At 40.6% G+C, this 22,623-nt stretch overlaps 4 protein-coding genes across 9 annotated transcripts in view; 1 reads left to right on the forward strand and 3 right to left on the reverse strand.

Moving 5' to 3' along the window:
• The first annotated feature begins 515 nt into the window (after positions 1-515).
• On the forward strand, positions 516-3,546 carry myl10 (myosin, light chain 10, regulatory). 3 transcript variants are annotated; one of them, XM_060909679.1, is made up of 7 exons: positions 516-621; positions 1,528-1,614; positions 1,732-1,807; positions 2,399-2,503; positions 2,620-2,698; positions 3,146-3,194; positions 3,368-3,546. In XM_060909679.1, the coding sequence occupies exons 1-7, from the start codon at positions 619-621 to the stop codon at positions 3,470-3,472; spliced, it is 504 nt and encodes a 167-aa protein (XP_060765662.1). In that variant the 5' UTR covers positions 516-618; the 3' UTR covers positions 3,473-3,546. The 3 variants fall into 3 exon arrangements, with proteins under 3 accessions (XP_060765662.1, XP_060765661.1, XP_060765663.1); XM_060909678.1 differs by lacking the exon at positions 516-621 and having other exon boundaries at positions 1,513-1,614; XM_060909680.1 differs by lacking the exons at positions 516-621; positions 3,368-3,546 and adding an exon at positions 2,826-2,907 and having other exon boundaries at positions 1,513-1,614; positions 3,146-3,183.
• Positions 3,547-3,925: 379 nt separating this feature from the next.
• bcl7ba (BAF chromatin remodeling complex subunit BCL7B a) lies at positions 3,926-8,650 on the reverse strand. Of its 3 annotated transcripts, none has more exons than XM_060909230.1 (6): positions 8,407-8,635; positions 7,554-7,629; positions 6,973-7,075; positions 6,463-6,663; positions 5,875-5,951; positions 3,926-5,793 (listed from the first exon to the last, which is right to left on the reverse strand). In XM_060909230.1, the coding sequence occupies exons 1-6, from the start codon at positions 8,496-8,498 to the stop codon at positions 5,710-5,712; spliced, it is 633 nt and encodes a 210-aa protein (XP_060765213.1). In that variant the 5' UTR covers positions 8,499-8,635; the 3' UTR covers positions 3,926-5,709. The 3 variants fall into 3 exon arrangements, with proteins under 3 accessions (XP_060765213.1, XP_060765214.1, XP_060765212.1); XM_060909231.1 differs by having other exon boundaries at positions 7,554-7,643; positions 8,407-8,481; XM_060909229.1 differs by having other exon boundaries at positions 3,926-5,951; positions 8,407-8,650.
• Positions 8,651-8,946: 296 nt separating this feature from the next.
• Positions 8,947-14,748, reverse strand: tbl2 (transducin beta like 2). Its single transcript, XM_060909508.1, has 7 exons — positions 14,500-14,748; positions 12,047-12,162; positions 11,739-11,923; positions 11,246-11,397; positions 10,818-10,944; positions 9,743-9,895; positions 8,947-9,468 (listed from the first exon to the last, which is right to left on the reverse strand). Exons 1-7 carry the CDS (start codon positions 14,624-14,626, stop codon positions 9,009-9,011), a joined length of 1,320 nt encoding a protein of 439 aa, XP_060765491.1. The 5' UTR covers positions 14,627-14,748; the 3' UTR covers positions 8,947-9,008.
• Positions 14,749-16,071: 1,323 nt separating this feature from the next.
• The window catches only part of prdm15 (PR domain containing 15), a 15,919-nt gene continuing 9,367 nt past the window's right edge, over positions 16,072-22,623 (reverse strand). For both annotated transcript variants that reach the window (XM_060909506.1, XM_060909507.1), the window contains exons 16-25: positions 21,863-22,006; positions 21,526-21,689; positions 21,282-21,361; positions 19,425-19,544; positions 18,973-19,104; positions 18,650-18,733; positions 18,335-18,510; positions 18,171-18,251; positions 17,854-18,033; positions 16,072-17,128 (exon numbers count right to left, since the gene is read on the reverse strand). In XM_060909506.1, the coding sequence (XP_060765489.1) occupies positions 16,574-17,128; positions 17,854-18,033; positions 18,171-18,251; positions 18,335-18,510; positions 18,650-18,733; positions 18,973-19,104; positions 19,425-19,544; positions 21,282-21,361; positions 21,526-21,689; positions 21,863-22,006 (1,716 nt within the window). In that variant the 3' untranslated portion in view covers positions 16,072-16,573. The remainder of the gene's footprint in view (positions 17,129-17,853; positions 18,034-18,170; positions 18,252-18,334; positions 18,511-18,649; positions 18,734-18,972; positions 19,105-19,424; positions 19,545-21,281; positions 21,362-21,525; positions 21,690-21,862; positions 22,007-22,623) is intronic.

Here is a 22,623-nt window from a genome sequence, read left to right on the forward strand (position 1 = left end):
TTTTATAGTTTTACTATAGCTATTTTTTAGATCATTTACTCCAGGTGTTTTATTAAGGATATTTACCTTCAACTGTTCCATATACACACACTCTTTCTATATTTATACATGAATTACATAGAATAAATATTATATCACTCCAGTTTCTCTGTATTTAAATATCGTATACTTAAATCGCTTTACCGGTTAGTACAGTAACACACACACACATACCGGTACACACAGAACTTGTTTGGACAATGACATGTGTTCTTAGAACATCTCTCTCTCTCTCTCTCTCTCTCTCTCTCACACACACACACACACACACACACACACACACACACACACACACACACACACACAGTTCTTAAGATAGCAGGATTTCACACTGAGCATCTGTCCTTTACAATAGCAGAGGGCTGTGGTTTGAGGTGGGGGCATATGTGGGGTACTTCTGGGTATTTGTGGTCAGTGTTCATTCTCTATAAGGAAACAATGCCTCTGTCGTTCCTCCTCTTTTATCTAAACTTAGAACAAATGTCCAAAGGCGCTGGAGTATATAAAGCATAAAAAAAAGTTTCTCCTGCGTCTCCTCGTCCGTCTTTCAAACAGGAAGAGAACAAGAAGCTCCACACAATGGTAGGCCTCCTTTATTCTCCTTTCCAGATAGATAGATAGATAGATAGATAGATAGATAGATAGATAGATAGATAGATAGATAGATAGATAGATAGATAGATAGGTTCATCAGTTAGTAATATACACCACAGCTCTGCTGAGTTCTGGATTGTGATTGGTCATCAGGTGTTGATTAATTTTCTAGAACAGCAGCTCTGACAGTAGTGCAGCTTCACATCACAGGTTTACAGTAGTGCACTCGTTCTAATCCATTATTGTTTCTATAGTAACAGCTCATTCACAGGGACTCATACAGCAGATGCTCCACTAATAATAAACTGACTTAAAAAGTGTAGAATTGTTTATGTAACATGTACAGAAGGAGTCTTCAGTATCAGTAATCAGCTCTGTAACAGACAAAAATAAAACTGTAACTTTAAGTTTTCTGACATCTTCAGGACAGAAGCGTTTACACTTCTTTGCAGTTTCTTGCTAATGTGTAACAAGCTGTGGGTTTTGTTTTTTTTTGTCTTATTACTTCAAGTGAGGCTGGTGAGGGAACGACTGTTTATAGCTGCTATAACATAAGTGAGAACAGGAATTAACTTATTTCAGAAAAATTACATGTAACTATAAATGGATAAAAAGTATGTTCTGTTCTTCAATTACTAAAAATTAAATGTGCTGTAAGAGAAATAAAAGACATGACCACATGCAGTTAGAGGAAAATAATCAGCTTCAGAGCGATAAGAGTAACTCCACTTCGGGTGTCTGAATCTCACCACAGCAGCACAGCAGCAAGTGGTTTAATGGTTATTTAATATAAAGAGTGTAAATGAAGAGCAGTCTGCACTGTTCCAGTCACTCATGGGTTAAACTGCAGAAATCTGATTAGTATAATAAATTTAACTGATGTCTGAATCTCAGGCTCCCAAAAAGGCAAAGAAGAAGGAAGCAGCGAGCTCCAACGTGTTCAGCATGTTCGAGCAGTCTCAGATCCAAGAGTTTAAGGAGGTGAGGAATAATAATAATAATAATAATGTGGTTATCTATTTTTATATCATTGAGATTTAAATACTGCAGCGCACCAAAATGTCCTCACATCACATTCCCTCTTCTTTTTTTTTGCAGGCTTTCACCATCATGGACCAGAACAGAGACGGATTCATTGACAAGAATGATCTGAGAGACACATTCGCTGCCCTGGGTGAGAGAGAGAGAGAGACAGACAGACAGACAAAGAAAGAGACAGAGAGAGAGAGAGGACAGACAGACTGAGAGAGACAGACAGACAAAGAAAGAGACAGAGAGGACAGACAGACAGACAGACAGACAGTAGAGAGAGAGAGATTCTCATCTCATCTCATCTCATCTCATTATCTCTAGCTGCTTTATCCTTCTACAGGGTCGCAGGCAAGCTGGAGCCTATCCCAGCTGACTATGGGCGAAAGGCGGGGTACACCCTGGACAAGTCGCCAGGTCATCACAGGGCTGACACATAGACACAGACAACCATTCACACTCACATTCACACCTACAGTCAATTTAGAGTCACCAGTTAACCTAACCTGCATGTCTTTGGACTGTGGGGGAAACCGGAGCACCCGGAGGAAACCCACGCGGACACGGGGAGAACATGCAAACTCCACACAGAAAGGCCCTCGCCGGCCCCGGGGCTCGAACCCAGGACCTTCTTGCTGTGAGGCGACAGCGCTAACCACTACACCACCGTGCCGCCCCGAGAGAGATTCTTCTAAATTATATTCTCCCATGTGCTGTGTGTGTGTGTGTGTTACAGGACGTCTGAATGTAGGTAATGATGAGCTGGATGAGATGCTGAAGGAAGCTCCAGGTCCCATAAACTTCACCATCTTCCTTAGCATGTTCGGAGAGAAACTCAAGGGTGAGAGCAAACACACAGATCTCCACATCTCTCCATTTACATTAAAGTTCCGTTTAAACACACACACACACACACACACAAATGCAAATATCACTTTTTCTCCTCTGCTTTTCCAGGAACGGATCCGGAGGAGAACATTCTTGCTGCCTTCAAAATATTTGACCCTGAGGGAACGGGCATCATTAAAGGAGAAGAGTGAGTGATGGAGTTTATTCACCTGAAAATATCTGAACACTGAACACAGTCACACTCAGGGTCCAGTTTATTCACACAATCTAACACCATTTATCACTTCATCATCAGCATATCGTGTATTTCTCAGAACCTTTTCACCATCACACCACTGGATGAACACATTCTGCATTCTGAGTAAAAATCATGAATTTCATCTTTAAACACTAGAGGTGAATAATTTTATATTTACACAGTATATAATGATTTGATTGTTGTATCGAGATATTTCATGACTGGATCTCTGTAGTATTTCATAATAATTTTAAACACACACACACATATATATGTTCACATGTTTGACAGGCTGTGAACTGATATATATATTTCTTGCCTTCATCATTTCTGCTTTGAATTGTCAAAGATCTGTTCAGTTCACAGCCTGTCAAACATGTGAAATCTGTCTTTCAGGATCAAGTACCATCTCATGTCTCAGGCAGACAAATTCACAGAGGCAGAGGTGAGTGTCTCTTTTCATCTAAAATCTATCTGATCTGTCTGATCTATGCACTCTTGCATCTTTCAGTATGAATAATGATTTATAATGATGTATTTTATTATATAAATGAATAATCCTGACATAAGCAGAATATTCAGCTCATTATTTCTCTCCTCCGTTTCTGACACCATCAGGTAAATCAGATGTTCACAAACTTCCCTCTGGACGTCGCTGGAAACCTGGACTACAAAAACCTGTGCTACGTCATCACTCACGGAGAGGACAAGGAGCAGGAGTGAACATCACGTTGTCTGTGTGTTTATCTGTTTGTTTCTTCCCTTCCCTTTGTCAATAAAGAGTAAAAAATATCCTACATGTTATGATCTCTGTCATTTGTATTATTAATATTACCAATACACCAGAATATGTTTTATTAAAGAGATCTTCAGTGAGGAGGAGTGTGTGAAAGACACAGACTGAGATTCTTAAAAATTAATCAAGAATTCTTGGTCAAAAACAGAACGAAAAACAAAATGAAGACCTGATTATGTATTTACTCTTTTTTTTTACTTTTCACTTTTGTGTATTTAGTGATGATCATCATCATCATCATTTTTCATACATGTACTTCTGAATAAACATTGTGCTGTAAAACTTATTCTTTTTTTGTTTATTATTATATTATTAACATACAATTATATATTAAGTTTATAGTTTATTGGAAAACAGAAGACGGAAAAAGGAGACACTGAGAAGGTCCAAATATTTTAATGACATTTTAAATAATAATATAAATTCAACATCAATGTGCCACTTAACCAGTGTACAGGAATCATTATCATCATCATCGTCATCAGCTAAATGTTACTTCAAACTCAAAACCGCTTTCATTCATACAGTATAATCACGATAATGAAGAATCATAAACATTAAAAATACCCGATATCAAAAACACAACAACAGAAATTCTTTTCAAATAAACAAAATTGAACTAAAACAATTACTCCATCATTAAATATGACTGCATGGGGAAGAAATAAATTATCTTGATATTATTATTTACTCCTTTTTGAACTGTAAGATAAAAATTCTCTCGAATATAATCTATATTCATGGATATGTACAGTATGTTGCGTGTATGTATATTATTTATAGATAGATATCATTTAAGTGTGTTCATAATTCACTGTAACAGACTAATAACCTACAGAAGTGAACTAGCAGGAAATCTGTAGAATCAGAAAAATAAAATAAATTTGTGATTTGTAGCAGTGATGAAGGAAATGTTGATAAACTGCAGGACAATCTTCAGCACTCACTCTTACTGATTAATTTACGTCTGATGAGTTTTTGCGCTAGTTATCAAGCTGATAAAGTGCTGTGAGGGAATTTTACTCTGTGTGTGCGCATTTCACATGACAATGTTCTGGAAAAGCGAGTGATTCAGTCTCTGATGCCAGCTTCAGTTTTGTGTCATATTGTACACCGATCAGCCATAAAATTAAAAACACTGACAGGTGAAGTGAATAACATTGATTATCTCATTACAGTGGCACCTGCCAAGGGGTGGGATATATTAGGCAGCAAGAGAACAATCAGTTCTCGAAGTTGATGTGTTGGAAGCAGGAAAAATGGGCAATCTGAGCGACTTTAACAAGGCCCAGATTGTGATGGTGAGATGACTGGGTCTGAGTATCTCCAAAATGGCACATCTTGTGGGGTGCTCCCGGTATGCAGTGGTTAGTACCTACCAAAAGTAGTCCAAGGATCAAAAGGACAACCGGTGAACCGGCGACAGGGTCATGAGTGTCGAAGGCTCATTGATTCACACGGGGCACAAAGGCTAGCCCATATGGTCTAATCCCACAGAAGAGCTACTGTTTCAGAGCAAACTGCTGAAAAAGTTAATGATGGCTAAAAGAGAAAGGTGTCTGATTTAACTTTTTTAGCAGATTGTGAAACCCACCTCCCCATTTTTCCTGCTTCCAACACACCAACTTCAAGAACCGACTGTTCTCTTGCTGTCTAATACTTGACAGGTGCCATTGTAATGAGATAATCAGTGTTATTCACTTCTTTACCTGTCAGTGTTTTTAATTTTATGACTGATCGGTGTATTTTATTGATGAACATGTTCACTTTTCTTTCCTGTGATGGTGAAATAGTCACATAGTCGCAGTCAGTGCAACCTGTAAAATGGTGTAAAGTGTAAAAGATATTTTCTAAACACTTTATCATACACTAATAAATGCCAGTGAACTCAACTAAAGCAGAAAGTTACAGCATCTGATTCACTCCCCAGAGTGCGTGTAAAGTCCCCTCAGTGTACTCAGTCCTGCCTCGCTCACTGCCTAGCACTGGTTCACCCAGAATGTCTTGCAGCAGTGGAACACCTGAGCCTTCACACCTGCTATAAAGGTAATAAATTCAGTTACTGCTGCTGATCATGAAACGCCTTACTTTCCTCTCAGTACAGGAATGTCTCATCAGCACATTGATTATACTGTGCGTGTGTGTGTGTGTGTGTGTGTGTGTGTTAACTGGTCAGAGTAGACTGGATAACAGACGTGTGCTCAGTACACACTCTTTTAAGAGGTGGAGCGCCAGAATTTTCCTCATCCTGTGTAAAAACAAACAAACAAACAAAACAAATAAATAAATATTTTATATTTTCATATTTATTTAATATACATGTATTTACCTGAGCTGTAACGGGTAAAATATCTTCTTTAACCAGTGTCGGTGGTTCATCAGCCATCTCACGCTGCAGCGATGCCTCTAAACAAGCACACAGAAAAGTATTACACACAGTAATAATAATAATAATAATAATAGCTGTAGTATTATATGCAAAAAGAAACCTCAGTAAAATAATCAATAATAAAATATTAATTACATACAATTGTATTTCACCGACTACTCTTTAATTATTTGTAATAATAATAATAATAATAATAATAATAATAATATTTTATACAATGCACATAATATAATAATGTAATAAATTATCATCATTGCAACTGTTATATCCACACTCGAGTCTGCAAAGAAGTCCATTTCCCATGATTCCCCACAGCGTTCAAACATGGAATTGTGTCTGTTTATGTCCATTTTTCTGCACCGTGACACTAATGATTCTGTTATTATAAAAAAAAGACCAAATGAGCAATAAATAAAATAAGAGGAGTTTGATGAGAAAATGATATCTGAAAAAAGTCATAACACTGTCCTTTCTCCATCACTGCACTCGTGTGTGCGCGCGTGCGTGCGTGTGGGGTTCGGTTCTCACCCTCCATACACTCCTGGCCGAGTGTTGGTGGCAGTGGCTCGTCAGGGCGATACTCGTGAGTGTGTGTGAGTGTGTGTGAGTGTGTGTGAGGGACAGGGCTGACAGGTTCACTGCGCTGAGGACTGGAGTTCGTGCTGCTGTCAGCGGGGATCACTTTACTCTGGAACGAGTCTGAGAGAGAGCTGTGACTGCTGTTCTCATCTACACACATACAAAGGTAATGAAGAGAGAACACACAGTAAACAAAACAAGAAAGTTTTTTTTTAAATAAATCCTCCTGATCTCACAGCGATGGTTAACATAAATAAAACATGAAACCCCTTCCTGTGTGTGCAGTGGATTGTGGGTAATACTGACCATCTCACTGGTGGCAATGAGAACAAACACCACAGGAACATGTTCTACTTTAACATTTGGGATGAATCCCGGTTTCATAATTAACACCATTATCACTTCCAATACTTTCACATCAGCTCCTGTGTGTATGTATGTAAGTGTGTGTATATACACCTTGGTAATCCAGGAGAGCTGTGCAGGAGTTTTCAGTCGTTTCCTCTGAAGAGAAAGTGTTGATCTGAACCTCAGCAGCAGGTGGAGCTTTACTCTTCTCCTTCTGCAGGGCAAAAACATAACTTATTAAATGTTTGTTTGTTTCACATGATTATTATTATTAACTTTAATATATTAATTACAATTTTAGCAGCTTACATTTATTTATTTCATAGATATGTTTACCATCCAACTGATACTTGATATTACTTTTAAAATTTATCATTTACATTAACTTATTTATATTCTTGCAACATTAATATTTTGCACTGAATTAAACCATTAACCAACAAACAAATTAAAACAATCAATAAATACATCATTAATAAATCTTTTGATCAATAAATCAATTCATTAGTCAGCTGATTTGATTTTAGGTAATTATAATCTTTTATTATTTTATTATTATCGCTGTTTGTTTTCTCTGTATTTAATTTCACTTTCTGTAATTAAGCCATATTATTTAAACTAAAACTATACACAAACACAGTTTATAAAGTCAGTGAGCGTAAAGTCCAAGTTGTGTCTCAGACGTCTCCTACCTCTTTAGTGTCCACTACAGGAACCCATTTGAATATCTTCAGAGACGTGTCTCCAACAGTCACCCACTTTTTCTCCCTGTGTAAAATAAACTAAAATAAATATATAGGGAGTAAAAATACATTACTGTAATGGCTGTGTGAGTTGTTAAAGGCTCTGTACTGGATATATTGTGCCTTATACAGGGTCTAGGAGCCTTTATGTCACACCCTATTAACATATAGTTCACTTTTGAGGAAATAGGAAGCATTTATATTGAACGTACAGGATTTGCTATTTCAACTGTTTCACTGTTTGACATGTAGTGCATGAAACTGAGTGCAGAAGACATTCTTTAGTCCTCTAGGGATTACTGAGTGTCAGATCACTTCCACAGTGTGAACTAAAGTAAGATGTAAAAGTCATTATTCCATTCTCTCTGTAGTGCACTTGACATAGACACTCAAGAGGTGGATCTCAGATCACTTCCTGTTGTACATATAGGGCACTTATCAGGGTGAAAACTTCCTTCCATATAAATTACAAACTACCTTAATATTTATATATCAAAAAATACGTATAAAAATAATGTGTATAAATTCAAATATCGTTAAATATACAAAAGAAATTTAAAAAAAATTCTTCGAAGTCACTGCCAAAGTGACACTGATATGCAAATATATTAAAATCAGGGATTTAGCCCCTCCTCTCATTAACATGACAAATACCGCTCTCTCCAAGTCCGTCTCTATTGGTCAACTCAAGCGTCAATCAACTCCATCCTCTTATCAAGTCCCGCCTCCTTCCCTTTTCTGACTCAGAACTTTCTCTTTAGAAGATATTTTTCCTCAGAAAGCTTCTTCTTTCGCTACTCACCATCTCCGGACTCGTTCAATCGCCGCCATCACCTTCTTAATGTCATCTTTAGCCCGGCTTCTAGTCTCCGCGCGAACCGAGCGCCCCGACATGTTTAAATGGGATTCTTTTGAAGTCTGAACTAACTAGTTAGCTTCCTCTTTTAGCCGCAATCGTGTCACTCTCGCCGTCAGGTTCACAGAATCTCGCGAGAACTCGCGAGATCCGCCTGACATGATCCCACCTCTTTACTCAAATGGTTCTCGTCTTTTACTTTCGAGCTGAATGTGAGCTCATTGTCTGTTCGTTTCAGCTGTGATAAAAGAGGAAGAACTCTTTAAAATTAAGTCTGATTGTACTGGCTTTAAAACAAGTCTTCAAAACAGACACCCAGTCTCAACAAGCAGAAAATAATGCAAATAATAAATGGTATACTGTAATATAATTAACAATTAGAGAACTGTATTAAAATTAAACTGGTGGTTTAAATCACACTAAAGTTCTCACTTTTATTTATTTTCAATATTTATCAAACTCATAAAATAAACCAGAACCCCATGCTATAAACACTCAGGTTTTTAATTAATTAAAAACAGCACACCACATCCACTCAAACACAGCAGTCACTTGTTCTGCGTGTTGGTGATTGCATTCAGGGCGTTCTGGGCGTCGGTGAGCTGCTGCTGCAGTCGCTGCTTCACACCAGCGTTGGTACTCTTCTTCAGTTGGGCCTGCATGTCAGCGATGGCGGCACGGTAACCCGTCACGTTGTGGAAGACCCGGATGGCCCGGTCACCGCTGCTCACCAGGAAACGATTGTTAATGTCAAATTTGAGGTCAGTGATGTTCTCGCTGTGGACGCTGTGGAATTCCTCCTCCAGCTCACCCGAGCTCGCATTGTACATGTAAAGGTCTCGGCCATTAGACACGGCGACTGCACGCCCATCCGGAGACAGAGCGATACGACTTCCCTCCGATACCTGACATGGTACAGTCCGGAGCAGGTACGGGTCCTGCTGCTTCTTGTACTCCACATCCGTGTCCCAGAGCTTCCAAGTGCAGTCTTTAGACACCGTCACCATCCTGTGGACCAACCAACACACACACACTGAACACTACAGAGAGTGTAAGAGTCATTGTTTCACACTTACACACTTCTACAGACAGAGATCTTAACTGTAGTGCACTACGTAGGGTGTGCTAGTATATATAGTGCATAATGCATTGTGCTCTTTGTCATTTTATTTGTCACGCAATGTTGTATAGTGTTTAGTTTTATCTGTGTGTGAGAGTCTGAGAGAGAGAGAGAGAGAGAGAGAGAGAGAGAGAGAGAGAGAGAGAGAGAGGAGACACCAACCTGCGGGAGTCGTTGGAGAAATCAAAGCTGTACACTCCGGCTGAATGACCTTTTAGGTCGAATGCTCGAGTCACTTCTTTAAACTCTCCTGTTTTAGCAAAACACACTTCCCAAACTTTAACATCCGGAGTGAAGCCACATGCTGCCACAAACCTACATACAAATTATAATTTAGCACTAAATAATACTGAATAAATTAAAAACAATTTATTACACAAATAATGCACACACAATTCTAATAATAAATTCTTTTGATTTAATAAAACAAACAAATATGCAAAATAACAAATTATCTAGGAAATTAAATTAAATATATAATAGTTACCATTATTTATAACGTACTTCAGCATTTAGTTGATGTATAAAAAATACAGATAAATATAAACAAGCATAAACAAATAGACACATCTCCGAGGAATACTGGTACCCGTGAATGTGGACTGTGATATAAAGTCATCATATTTCTACATTGGTTATGTTTTGTTACTATTGAACTTTACTTCCATCTACTGGATTTTCAGAAGTATGGCAAATGTTGTATCTCGCAATGTTAGTCAAAGTGTAAATAAATTTGTGGATCTGCCCCCTGACTCAGCCCCTCTCCAAAATGTAACGGGTTCTTCCTTGGCCGATGCTCTACCCTTCCACCAAGTTTCATGGAAATCGGTAGGTTTTGTGAAATCTGACTTACAGGCAGATAAACAAACAAAACACATCAAAAACATAACCTCCTTGGTGGAGGCAAATACAAATGTGCGAGTGTGTCTAATCAATGTGAGTATAATTAGCGTTGTGTGTGCGTTCTGTGTGAGTGCAGTGTGTACTGTTTATATTGTGTACTGTGTGTGCGTACTGTGTGCAAGGCGTGTGCATGTGTGTGTAGGATGTGTGTGTGTGTGTATTGTAGTGAGTGTAGGGTGTGTGTAGTATGTGTGTAAGTTTGAGTGTACTGTTGATATTCTGTTGTGTCTGCAAGGTGTGTGGCGTGTAGGGTGTGTGTACTGTGGATATTGTGTAGTGTGTGCATGTAAGGTGTGCGGTATGTGTATATTGTGTAGCGTGTGTGGACACTGACCTGCCGCAAGGAGAAATGGCAGCGTGCGAGTTGGTCATCTGGTTGGTGTTGATGGAGGCTAAAACTTCTCCTTTCAGATCCCAGATGATGATGGTGGTGTCCACCGATGCAGTCATTATAAACTTCCCTTTAACACAGGAAACAGAAACAGTCATTTCATCACCTTTATTATTTATTAAACACAAACTGCATCTTATCGTACTGCTGCTCACGCTGCATCACAGGGCAACATAACACAAAGGACAGCGCTATCCGCCCTCTTCCTCATACATGAGCTCAAAGTTGCACACGATTGGCTAGTACTGACGTTATTGACAGTGGAGAGAGCATACGCCCCTCCCACTCAGACAGCACAGACAGTTTTTTTTCTCTCTGACTCGGGAGCTGCAGTGAACACAAACAATGTTGAACGAAGGTGTAAAGTGAACCTGTGTCTGCGATGGCCATGTTCATGACGATGCCTTTGTGTTTTTGGGGAAAATCCTCCGGAGCTGCTTTAAAACTGAACGCACCATCATCCTTCTTGATCATCTTAAAGATACGAATCGTCTCTCCATTCGCCAGCCATGTGATGAAAGCTCTGCAGGAACACAGTCATCATCATCATCATCATCAGAGTAATAGATTATGAATTCGGCAATAAATGTTGAATATGTTATAACTGTAATAAGAGTACACAGGCACTCACAGAGACACAAACATACAGATGGCTTTCCATAGTAAATGTGTAATGTGTGTGTTAAGTGTTGATAAAAAGAGACAGACCAACAGGCAGAAGGACAGAGAGACAGACAGATGTGGCTTTTCAAACTGTGTACTACTAAAGATATTTTCTGTACATTCAAACAAATCATTATCATCTCAGACTTGAGATTCCTTTAGATTTAACTGTAACAGCTGCATTATGACTGTGTGTCTCACCGGGAGTCGGGGCTGAAGCGGACGATCGTGGCATGGTCGTACTCCACATTGGCCCTCAAACATTTATGATCTCTCACCAGGAAGTCTTTCGTGCTCCAGATGCGGACAGTGCGATCATCAGAACAGGAGGCCAGGTATTTCCCATTACTGCTGAAGTCCAGACACGTCACTGAACCACTATGAGACTAACAATATAAACAGAACACTCACACACATTGACAGTGAGGATGAGATCATCTCCTGTAACACACTAAACACACTGCGTGAAAAGCTGGGCGCTGTGAGAATTAGCAGAATCGGTTCTGTACCTTCAGCGAGGAAGCGAGCAGCGGGTGGGAGAATGTGTGCTGCTGAGGTTTCTCCTTTCGAAGACGCTGCTGCACTTTCTGCTTCTTAGCGGAAGGCGCCTTCACCGAGCTCTCTTCTGAGATTAATACAAAATAAAAGACACGTCAAAAACTGAAAGGGAATAAAAATCGACTCCCACTGCCAGTGATGTAAACTAAAAGTACAAAGTGCAGGTTTTCGGGGGCGTCGTGGCTCAGGTGGATAAGGCGCCATACCATAAATCTGGGGACTCGGGTTCGATTCCGACCCGAGGTCATTTCCCGATCCCTCCCCGTCTCTCTCCCGCTCATTTCCTGTCTCTACACTGTCCTATCCAATAAAGGTGAAAAAAGCCCCCCAAAAAATCTTTAAAAAAAAAAAAAAAGTGCAGGTTTTCATACTAAATGAGCAGCAAACACAATTATCCCTCTTCACTCACTCACACTTTCATCTTCTGTTTTTCCAGACATACAAATTAAAAGAAGTGAAGCAGCCTTTTTTAAAATGCACCCAACATCTGGAACACAATATTAAACTTTCAGGCTCTGTTTATCAGTGATTAAAAAATATATCTCATATCATCTGTAGCCGCTTTATCCTGTTCTACAGGGTCGCAGGCAAGCTGGAGCCTATCCCAGCTGACCACGGGCGAAAGGCGGGGTACACCCTGGACAAGTCGCCAGGTCATCACAGGGCTGACACATAGACACAGACAACCATTCACACTTGCGGTCAATTTATGGGCCCACTACCCTTTTTCAGCTCACTTCAGCCCAACACGGCTCGCGTTTCGACTACCTCAGAGCAGCACGACTGAGCTCACTTCAGCCTTACTCAGCACCCAAAACTCGCACGGTTTTGGAGTGGAGCTGAAGTGAGCCCAACCGAGCCGAGTGGGGCTAGGGGCGTGAGGAGACACTCCCCTGTGCACTGATTGGTGAGGGGGTGTGTCCTCACATGCCCACACACGCCCCGCGAGCACGCTGGGATCTGTAAACACCGTAAACTCGGAAGAAGAAGAATTACGACAAAGAAGATGATGATCAGAAAACTAGCACCAAGACCAGCAACACTAACGACTCCATGTCCTCCATGTTTATTGTTTACTAGCCGGGTCGTGAGACTACCGCTTAAAAGGTCACTGATGTCACTGTTTGCGCCGCCTAACGACATCACGTGACGTCCACCCACTTTCGCTAACTCCACCCAATGTGTCCACCCACTTCCAGCCAGCACGGTTCAGCGCGGTTGTAGTCGAAATACAACCCCAACAGCCCCACTCAGCTCGACTCAGCACCGCACGGCTCAGCCCAACTCAGCCGCGTTGGTAGTGGAAAAGCCCCAATAGAGTCACCAGTTAACCTAACCTGCATGTCTTTGGACTGTGGGGGAAACCGGAGCACCCGGAGGAAACCCACGCGGACACGGGGAGAACATGCAAACTCCGCACAGAAAGGCCCTCGCCGGCCACGGGCCTCGAACCCGGACCTTCTTGCTGTGAGGCGACAGCGCTAACCACTACGCCACCATGCCACCCATATATATATATATATATATATATATATATATATATATATATATATATATATAAATTAGCAAAAATACTTTATCAGCTTTTATTTGCCTCACTTATTTTTATATTATTTTAATTCAATAAATTAAATAATTTTATCCTTTAAATTTAAAATCTTTTTGCTATTTTTACTCACTTACTACATATTTTTGTTTTCTTCTTTCCATTATTATTATTCAATTATTTCTTTATTAACTCTTGGTTTTGTTTTTTACTCTTTTTGTCGTTTTAAAAATTCACACTGTACAGCACACTGAGCTGCATTTACTTTATAAAAGATGCTAAACAGTATAAATAATGTTTTATTATTATTCGGAGTAGTAGTAATAGTGGTAATATAAATAATAGTTACTGTTATGAATTAATTCATCATAATTGTAGTAATGGGGGGGTCTTTAATTTTTTTTTAAATTCAAAGCTTTATCTTAATCTGAAAATAAACTGCAGGAAGCTTCAAAACACTAAAATGAGTTTTACAGAAACATAGACTCCAAACCTGGTGTAAATAAAAACAAATAATCGCAATGCAGTCCTGAGAATCTTAATAACTAAACATTAAACAGTGTATTCTACATGCATTCTGCTGTAAGAAGTCATTATAATATACACACAATGCAGAGAATCAAAGCAGATGGGTACTGTTTTTAAATCTTATAAAGTAATAAATTAGAGTCACGTGGTTTCATTATTTTAATCTGAATTAATGATATTGGGTGAGTGAGAATCTGCATTGCTGTTTCTGTTCAACATGCCTGACTGAGTTACACTGAAACACGAGAACACACACACACACTCACTATCTCACTCACTCACTCACTCTCTCTCTCATACACACACTCTCTCTCTCTCTCTCATTCTTACCAGCTTCTTTGTTGTTTTGCTCCTGTTGTTCACTCGCTTTAGCTTTCTGCTTGCTAACTGCTACAGCCACTAAAATAATCAGCGCTCCAATGATCAATGAAACGGCTACGAGCGCAGCAAACTCCATGTCAAAGTATGCCACGTTACACACACTCTCTCATACATAAACACACACACACTCAAGAACTACTGTACATGGAATTCTTCCGCTTTCCTGACGGCGCATGCGCACTAGCACAAATATGCAGATACGCATGCGTGAAAATGAGATCCGGGGTCGGGGGAAAAGCTCCCTTGCTTATCGTTTCGACACATTATAATAACTGTTAAAAGTGTATTTTAATGCATTGGATTAATTCATATATATTTCTTTCCTTCAGAAATTAAATATAACCGCAGTTGTTTTGACTGCGAAGTGAAAAGAGTAAGCTATCCAGGCGACTCGCGGCCACCCAACGTAATACAGAGGCGCACATACGTCACTGGCAGTACCGGAAGTAAACTGCTCATGTGATGAGTGAATGAACTTCGGCTACTCAGCATTTCCGGTGTGTAGTTGTGAGCGTTAATATACAAAAAGAAGTTTCCTTCAACTTTATACATTAAAATGAATCCTCCATGTATATTTTTATAAATACATTTTTAACAAAGTGGAAAAATATAAACTTCCTTTTCCATAGTACAGTCCAAAACTAAAACATCAAAATCATTCATTATTAAATACACTTGATTGATTAAGCATTGAATATAATTTAGTGAATGTGTTATTACTTTAATTACAGATACATTTAATTTGTGCTCATTTAATTATTTTATTAAATTTTTTAATTAAATATTATATGCAGATTTGTTAGTTTTGCGTCCTTTGTCTTGAGAGAGTGTACATTAACATTATTAAATCCATCCATCCATCCTCTGTAGCCTCTTATCCTGTACAGGGTCGCAGGCAAGCTGGAGCCTATCCCAGCTGACTATGGGCAAAAGGCGGGGTACACCCTGGACAACTCGCCAGGTCATCACAGGGCTGACACATAGACACAGACAACCATTCACACCTACAGTCAATTTAGGTCACCAATTAGCCTAATCTGCATGTCTTTGGGGGAAACCGGAGCACCCGGAGGAAACCCACGCAGACACAGGGAGAACATGCAAACTCCACACAGAAAGGCCGTTGTTGGCCACTGGGCTCGAACCCAAGACCTTCTTGCTACGAGGCGACAGTGCTAGCCACTGTGCCACCCCATTATTAAATCTTTTAATGATAAAATATCCATTAACTTTTAATGCATGTGTTTTAGTACAGCATTCTCATTATTTATTTACTCCTCAGCACATTACTGATCTGTATGTTTATAACTTTCTCACTTTTACACATGCACGCACACGCGCACACACACACACAGTGAAATACTGAAGTCAGCTGTAACTCGAGTGAAAAATCTCTATGTTTTTCTAGAAACTATTCTCCAGATTTAAGAAAAATCTTTTCTGTTGTAGGACAAAGCAACAGTTTCTACAGCCTCACTTACACAGCAAATAATAAATGACCTTAAATCACATCCCAACTGCTGCTACAGAGTTCCTGTTTATTGGCAACAGACCTGTTTTTAGGAAAAAAAAAACTAAAAAATTATTAGCTCAGTAAGGCATTGATAATCCTTATTTCTGTCAACGTTTCCTTCTTTTCAGAGAAATAATTTAACATCATGTCTCTGTCTCCTTTTCCAAATAACGGAAACAAAAAACGTCTGTGACGCTGCTTCTCTCCCACAGCTGTAGTTTAAAACACATGCATCTGTTTTGTAAATTAAAAAAAAAGCAGCCCACCCCCAAAAAAAAACATCCAGCTTTGGTTCTATGTTGAATTGCAGGTCAAGACAGAATTACTGAGTGTAATCCAGAATTAATCTGAACATAACTGCTACATTATCCATCAAATCTTTCAACATGATTCTTTTTTAGCAACATAAAATATGACATTTTATGGTCGAAACCATGCATCTAGCTGTGTTTTCATTTAACTGCCTTCAAATGAGCAAGACTTTAAAAGAGTTTGCTGATTTTTTAGCTCTCAGTAGCTGAACATTTGTGGCGCTGCAGCTGGAGGCTGTGCAGTCCCTGAAGCCTGGGGCCGGATTTGATGGCTTTGCCCAAGATTACGCTGCGATTCCTGTGAAAGCTGAGCTTCAGGGTCCTGGGGGTTCTGGGTGTCCTGAGGCTCAGCCTGGGCACCGCCCATCATCATGGCTATTGTCACATGATTCCCATCCGGTGTCACTTGACCAGTATCAGCCGTCATGTGACTTCTGTCCGTGGTCATGTGACTTGCCTCTGTGCTTGTGATAGGCCTCCAGGCCTCCAGAGGGTGTGATATGGGATTGACGAAGGTAGTGAGGTTGATGAAGTGAGCGACAGACTGTGTGTTCGCACCGTCCGCCTGTATACTGGAGCCAGTGACGGGGTCAAAGGTCACAGTGAGAATGGAGCTATCCAGGGTCAGAGGTCGTTCCACTGCGACGGGCTGCAGGCTGGCAAACTGAGTGGCCGTGTTGATGGGCGTCACCCTGATGTTAGTCAAACTCACCGAGGTGGTGGGAGGGGCGCTAGGGTCAGCTAACACCACCACCTGTCGGGGCAGGGTAGAGGTCAAAGGTTGAAATAATATATGAATAATTTAGTATTAAAACTTCACCTGTATTAAATATGTAGAAATAAAAAACTTTTTCTTATGGCAGTCATCCTGACCTGACTGATTCTAGTGGTGAGATTTTAATTTCTGTCGATTTTAATATGCATATTATGAGATTTAAATTTTCTTCACATTTCATATGGAATTGAGTTTCCAGGATTCACTGATAAAAAGTGAGAGAATCGTCTTGGAAGTAACGATTCATATAAAGACAATTAAATACATAATCAAAATTATTCCCAAAAATGATTATTATAAGCAACAGAAAGCTCCATAAGATTATTCACAAAAACATCATTAATCAATCAAATGATTCATATAAAGATTCATTTATATTAAAACAGTTTGTAAAAATGATTCATTGTTCAAATAATAAACTTTCCAAATAAAAAAATAAAATATTTACAAAAAATTTAAATAAGAAACAATTAATTAAAATATAAATATATAAATAGAGCAATACATACAAAATTAAAACGCAAGAATAATTCTATATAATTAATAGAAAAATGAGTCACATATAAAATGATTCATATAAAGATGATTCATGTGTAGAAATGATTCATGTAACCAGATATAAACTATGAGTTTGTGTGTGTGTGTGTGTGTGTGTGTGTGTGTGTGTGTGTGTGTGAGAGAGAGAGAGAGAGAGAGAGAGAGACCTGTTGTAAATTCTGCACAGCCGAGTTGGTTTCGTCTCCTGTTGTTGCCATGGTGAACTCGCTGGCTTTTCTTGTTAGCTCTCCGTATTCAATTGAATCTGAAAGAATCGACTCCTGCAGCTTCTGCTTCTTTTTCAAGGGACTTGAGTTCCTGTGGGCTTTTACTATGGAGAGAGATGACTGAGACACACACACACACACACACACACACACACACACACACACACACACACACACACACGCTGTTGGTCTACAGTAAATAAGCAATTAAAAAATTAAATCTTGTTTACTGATGTAATTCACTCACACACACACACCTGCGCTATACTGATGGATGAGGCGTCAATTGTTGCCACTTCTGGAAGATCATCTAAGTAGTCCACTCTCACTGTCACCACCTACATCACCATGGAAACAATGAAAAACTCAAACACACCTCTCAGGATCACAGTAAAGTGTATGTGTATGTGTGTGTGTGTACCTCGGGGTGTTTACGGCGTATGTGTCTATTCATGGAAGCTCGTGTCGATACTTTCGTGCCACACATGTGGCAGCTCTGAGCCTCGACCTTCTCGTGTGTGAGTTGGACGTGCTTCTGCAGCATGTACTCCGTCACGTATTTCTTATCACACACCGTACACGACCACGTCTTCCCCACTAACACATACACACACACCGACAGCATGTTAAACGTTTATAACGTCTCATTCTGCAGCTCAGTGAGATTCTTTACGTATTTATTGAAATAAACGCTGAACTCAGTCTTGTGTGTGACATAAAGTGACATGCCACTCACCTGTGTGAATGAGTTTGTGCGTTTCCATCGTGTTTCTCTCACTGAAAGTTTTTCCACACAGCTCACACATGAAGTCCTTTATACCTGCAGCAGAACACCACAATATCACATGTTAAACACACACACTTCAGTTAAAATGACATTTTTTAAAAATGAGTCAGTATTATTTTGCCGTACAGTTTGATACGTCATCTTAGACTGGATATGTAAGCAGCTTAAGCCACTGAAGCAGCTGACATGCGTGTATCAGGTGACGACTGATGTGGTGTCTGAGAGACGTGACGTGGATGGAGGTTGTAAGGTTGTTGTGTGTGCTGACATACCTGTGTGTCTCTTGTAGTGTTTCAGCATGTTCACTTTCTGCGCGAATTTGCGGTTACACTCCTTACACTCATACTCCTTAATGCCCTTATGGAGCTTCATGTGGTGCCGCAGTGCATGTTTTGTCTTCATACCTGCTCTCAGACACACACACACACACACACACACACACACACACACACACACACACAAATGTGAATTGTGTATGCTCTAGTTAAGGAAGACATAGAGGAATGAGTCTTTATTATTCAACATTAACCTCTTCACATTGTGTCCTAGATGTCTCCTTACTCCCTAATCCCTACTCACACAAAGACAGGGAACAGAGTAAAATAATGGACGTGGCCCCTAAACACAGGTCACATAAACACCATCAACATAATCATCATCTCCAAACCACACACGTGTGTGTGTGTGTGTGCGCGCACATGCGTGCGTGTGCGACGTCATCTACCTTTCCCACACTCAGCACACAGGAAGTCACGGATGTTATCATGAACTCTCAGGTGCTCCTTCAGCATGTCCTTCCTGGCAAACGATTTTCCACACTGTTCACAACTGTGACTCTTCACACCTGCGCGGGAACACACACACACATTAAAAAACACCCTTAAAATAAAATAAACCTACAGAACAGTGGACTACACAGTGAACAGGTTGTGGTTTGGGACACAGTGCAGTGTGTGTGTGAGGTACAGTGGGGCAAAAAAGTATTTAGTCAGCCACCAATTGTGCAAGTTCTCCCACTTAAAAAGATGAGAGAGGCCTGTAATTTTCATCATAGGTATACCTCAACTATGAGAGACAGAATGGGGGGAAAGAATCCAGGAAATCACATTGTAGGATTTTTAATGAATTAATTGGTAAATTCCTAAGTATTTGGTCACCTACAAACAAGCAAGATTTCTGGCTCTCACAGACCTGTAACTTCTTCTTTAAGAGGCTCCTCTGTCCTCCACTCGTTACCTGTATTAATGGCACCTGTTTGAACTCGTTATCAGTATAAAAGACACCTGTCCACAACCTCAAACAGTCACACTCCAAACTCCACTATGGCCAAGACCAAAGAGCTGTCAGAGCACACCAGAAACAAAATTGTAGACCTGCACCAGGCTGGGAAGACTGAATCTGCAATAGGTAAGCAGCTTGGTGTGAAGAAATCAACTGTGGGAGCAATTATTAGAAAATGGAAGACATACAAGACCACTGATAATCTCCCTCGATCTGGGGCTCCACGCAAGATCTCACCCCGTGGGGTCAAAATGATCACAAGAACGGTGAGCAAAAATCCCAGAACCACACGGGGGGACCTAGTGAATGACCTGCAGAGAGCTGGGACCAAAGTAACAAAGGCTACCATCAGTAACACACTACGCCGCCAGGGACTCAAATCCTGCAGTGCCAGACGTGTCCCCCTGCTTAAGCCAGTACATGTCCAGGCCCATCTGAAGTTTGCTAGAGAGCATTTGGATGATCCAGAAGAGGATTGGGAGAATGTCATATGGTCAGATGAAACCAAAATAAAACTTTTTGGTAAAAACTCAACTTGTCGTGTTTGGAGGAGAAAGAATGCTGAGCTGCATCCAAAGAACACCATACCTACTGTGAAGCATGGGGGTGGAAACATCATGCTTTGGGGCTGTTTTTCTGCAAAGGGACCAGGACGACTGATCCGTGTAAAGGAAAGAATGAATGGGGCCATGTATCGTGAGATTTTGAGTGAAAACCTCCTTCCATCAGCAAGGGCATTGAAGATGAAACGTGGCTGGGTCTTTCAGCATGACAATGATCCCAAACACACCGCTCGGGCAACGAAGGAGTGGCTTTGTAAGAAGCATTTCAAGGTCCTGGAGTGGCCTAGCCAGTCTCCAGATCTCAACCCCATAGAAAATCTTTGGAGGGAGTTGAAAGTCCGTGTTGCCCAGCGACAGCCCCAAAACATCACTGCTCTAGAGGAGATCTGCATGGAGGAATGGGACAAAATACCAGCAACAGTGTGTGAAAACCTTGTGAAGACTTACAGAAAACGTTTGACCTCTGTCACTGCCAACAAAGGGTTTATAACAAAGTATTGAGATGAACTTTTGTTATTGACCAAATACTTATTTTCCACCATAATTTGCAAATAAATTCTTTAAAAATCAGACAATGTGATTTTCTGGATTTTTTTTTTCTCATTCTGTCTCTCATAGTTGAAGTGTACCTATGATGAAAATTACAGGCCTCTCTCATCTTTTTAAGTGGGAGAACTTGCACAATTGGTGACTGACTAAATACTTTTTTGCCCCACTGTATGTGTGACATGAATCACCGGTGTGAATGATCTTGTGCCTCTCCAAGTTGCCGATGCTGTTGAAGATGCGGCCACACATGTCACATGGGTGGATGTACCTGTAATCGGGTCACAGGACCAAAATGCACAATGTTATTTACTTACAAATTATAATTAACCACCTGAGTGATCACATGACCAACACACCTTCGCTCTGTGTGTCTACATCTTGAGTGTATTTAGAATTATTGAGAATGCACATGCATGTAGTGTGTGTGTGTACCTCTGCACAGCAGGGTCAGGGAGCTGTTCTCGGTGAATCACCAGGTGAGCATTGTAAGTGGCTTTGAGAGCAAAACGCCTGTTACAGATCACGCAGCCGTATCCACGCTCTTTGTGCATCTCCATGATGTGTTTCAGATAATCACGACCTTTTGCAAACGTCACCTGAGCAACCGAGAGGATGGAATTCAGCAACATACAGATTGAGATATTCCCAACACTGATTATAGTGTGCTTTTGGTTTCCATCTGCATGTATTGTATTGTCAGGAGTAGGACAGAAATGGCTTGTGTGTGTGTGTGTGTGTGTGTGTGTGTGTGTGTGTGTGTGTTATTAACCTGGCACTTTTTACAGCTATATTTATGATGTTCTGGATCGTCCTTTTCATCTTCATCGTCCGAGTTTCCCTCACTGTCATCCATCGATATGCCAATCTTTTTAATGAAGTTCTCTCGCTCCTGTTCATCCATTAACGCAATATCCTAAGAGAGAGAGAGAGAGAGAGAGAGAGAGAGAGATGGTGTGTTCTGATTGGTTGAGAGCAGTGAGGGACAATCGCATGCAACCCAAATTAAACTAAATATGTGCTGCTACAGGGACGGCACGGTGGTGTAGTGGTTAGCGCTGTCGCCTCACAGCAAGAAGGTCCGGGTTCGAGCCCCGTGGCCGGCGAGGGCCTTTCTGTGCGGAGTTTGCATGTTCTCCCCGTGTCCGCGTGGGTTTCCTCCGGGAGCTCCGGTTTCCCCCACAGTCCAAAGACATGCAGGTTAGGTTAATTGGTGACTCTAAATTGAGCGTAGGTGTGAATGTGAGTGTGAATGGTTGTCTGTGTCTATGTGTCAGCCCTGTGATGACCTGGCGACTTGTCCAGGGTGTACCCCGCCTTTCGCCCGTAGTCAGCTGGGATAGGCTCCAGCTTGCCTGCGACCCTGTAGGACAGGATAAGCGGCTAATGGATGGATGTGCTGCTACAATACAGACACTATATGCTTAAAAGTATGTGCACCCCTGACCATATGCGCTTCTTCCACAAACTGTTGCCTGCAGCACACAACTGTACAGAATGTCTCTGTATGCTCTAGCTTTACAATTTCCCTTC

This window comes from Neoarius graeffei, chromosome 25 (genome assembly GCF_027579695.1).
Source record: "Neoarius graeffei isolate fNeoGra1 chromosome 25, fNeoGra1.pri, whole genome shotgun sequence".
NCBI classification, from domain to species: Eukaryota; Metazoa; Chordata; class Actinopteri; order Siluriformes; family Ariidae; genus Neoarius; species Neoarius graeffei.

What these genes read in the sequence shown, in the direction of transcription:
- bcl7ba (XM_060909229.1), bottom strand. Translation starts at nt 8,498, where the DNA reads ATGTCGGGGCGCTCGGTTCGCGCGGAGACTAGAAGCCGGGCTAAAGAT. An exon ending in ATTGAACGAGTCCGGAGATG is followed by an intron (nt 7,630 to 8,406) that starts GTGAGTAGCGAA and finishes TATTTTACACAG; the next exon opens with GGAGAAAAAGTGGGTGACTG. An exon ending in CGGCCAGGAGTGTATGGAGG is followed by an intron (nt 5,952 to 6,462) that starts GTGAGAACCGAA and finishes GTGCTTGTTTAG; the next exon opens with AGGCATCGCTGCAGCGTGAG.
- myl10 (XM_060909678.1), top strand. Translation starts at nt 1,513, where the DNA reads ATGTCTGAATCTCAGGCTCCCAAAAAGGCAAAGAAGAAGGAAGCAGCG. An exon ending in AGATCCAAGAGTTTAAGGAG is followed by an intron (nt 1,615 to 1,731) that starts GTGAGGAATAAT and finishes TTTTTTTTGCAG; the next exon opens with GCTTTCACCATCATGGACCA. An exon ending in AGACACATTCGCTGCCCTGG is followed by an intron (nt 1,808 to 2,398) that starts GTGAGAGAGAGA and finishes TGTGTGTTACAG; the next exon opens with GACGTCTGAATGTAGGTAAT.
- tbl2 (XM_060909508.1), bottom strand. Translation starts at nt 14,626, where the DNA reads ATGGAGTTTGCTGCGCTCGTAGCCGTTTCATTGATCATTGGAGCGCTG. An exon ending in CATGGCCATCGCAGACACAG is followed by an intron (nt 10,945 to 11,245) that starts GTTCACTTTACA and finishes CCTGTGTTAAAG; the next exon opens with GGAAGTTTATAATGACTGCA. An exon ending in GCCATTTCTCCTTGCGGCAG is followed by an intron (nt 9,896 to 10,817) that starts GTCAGTGTCCAC and finishes ATTTGTATGTAG; the next exon opens with GTTTGTGGCAGCATGTGGCT.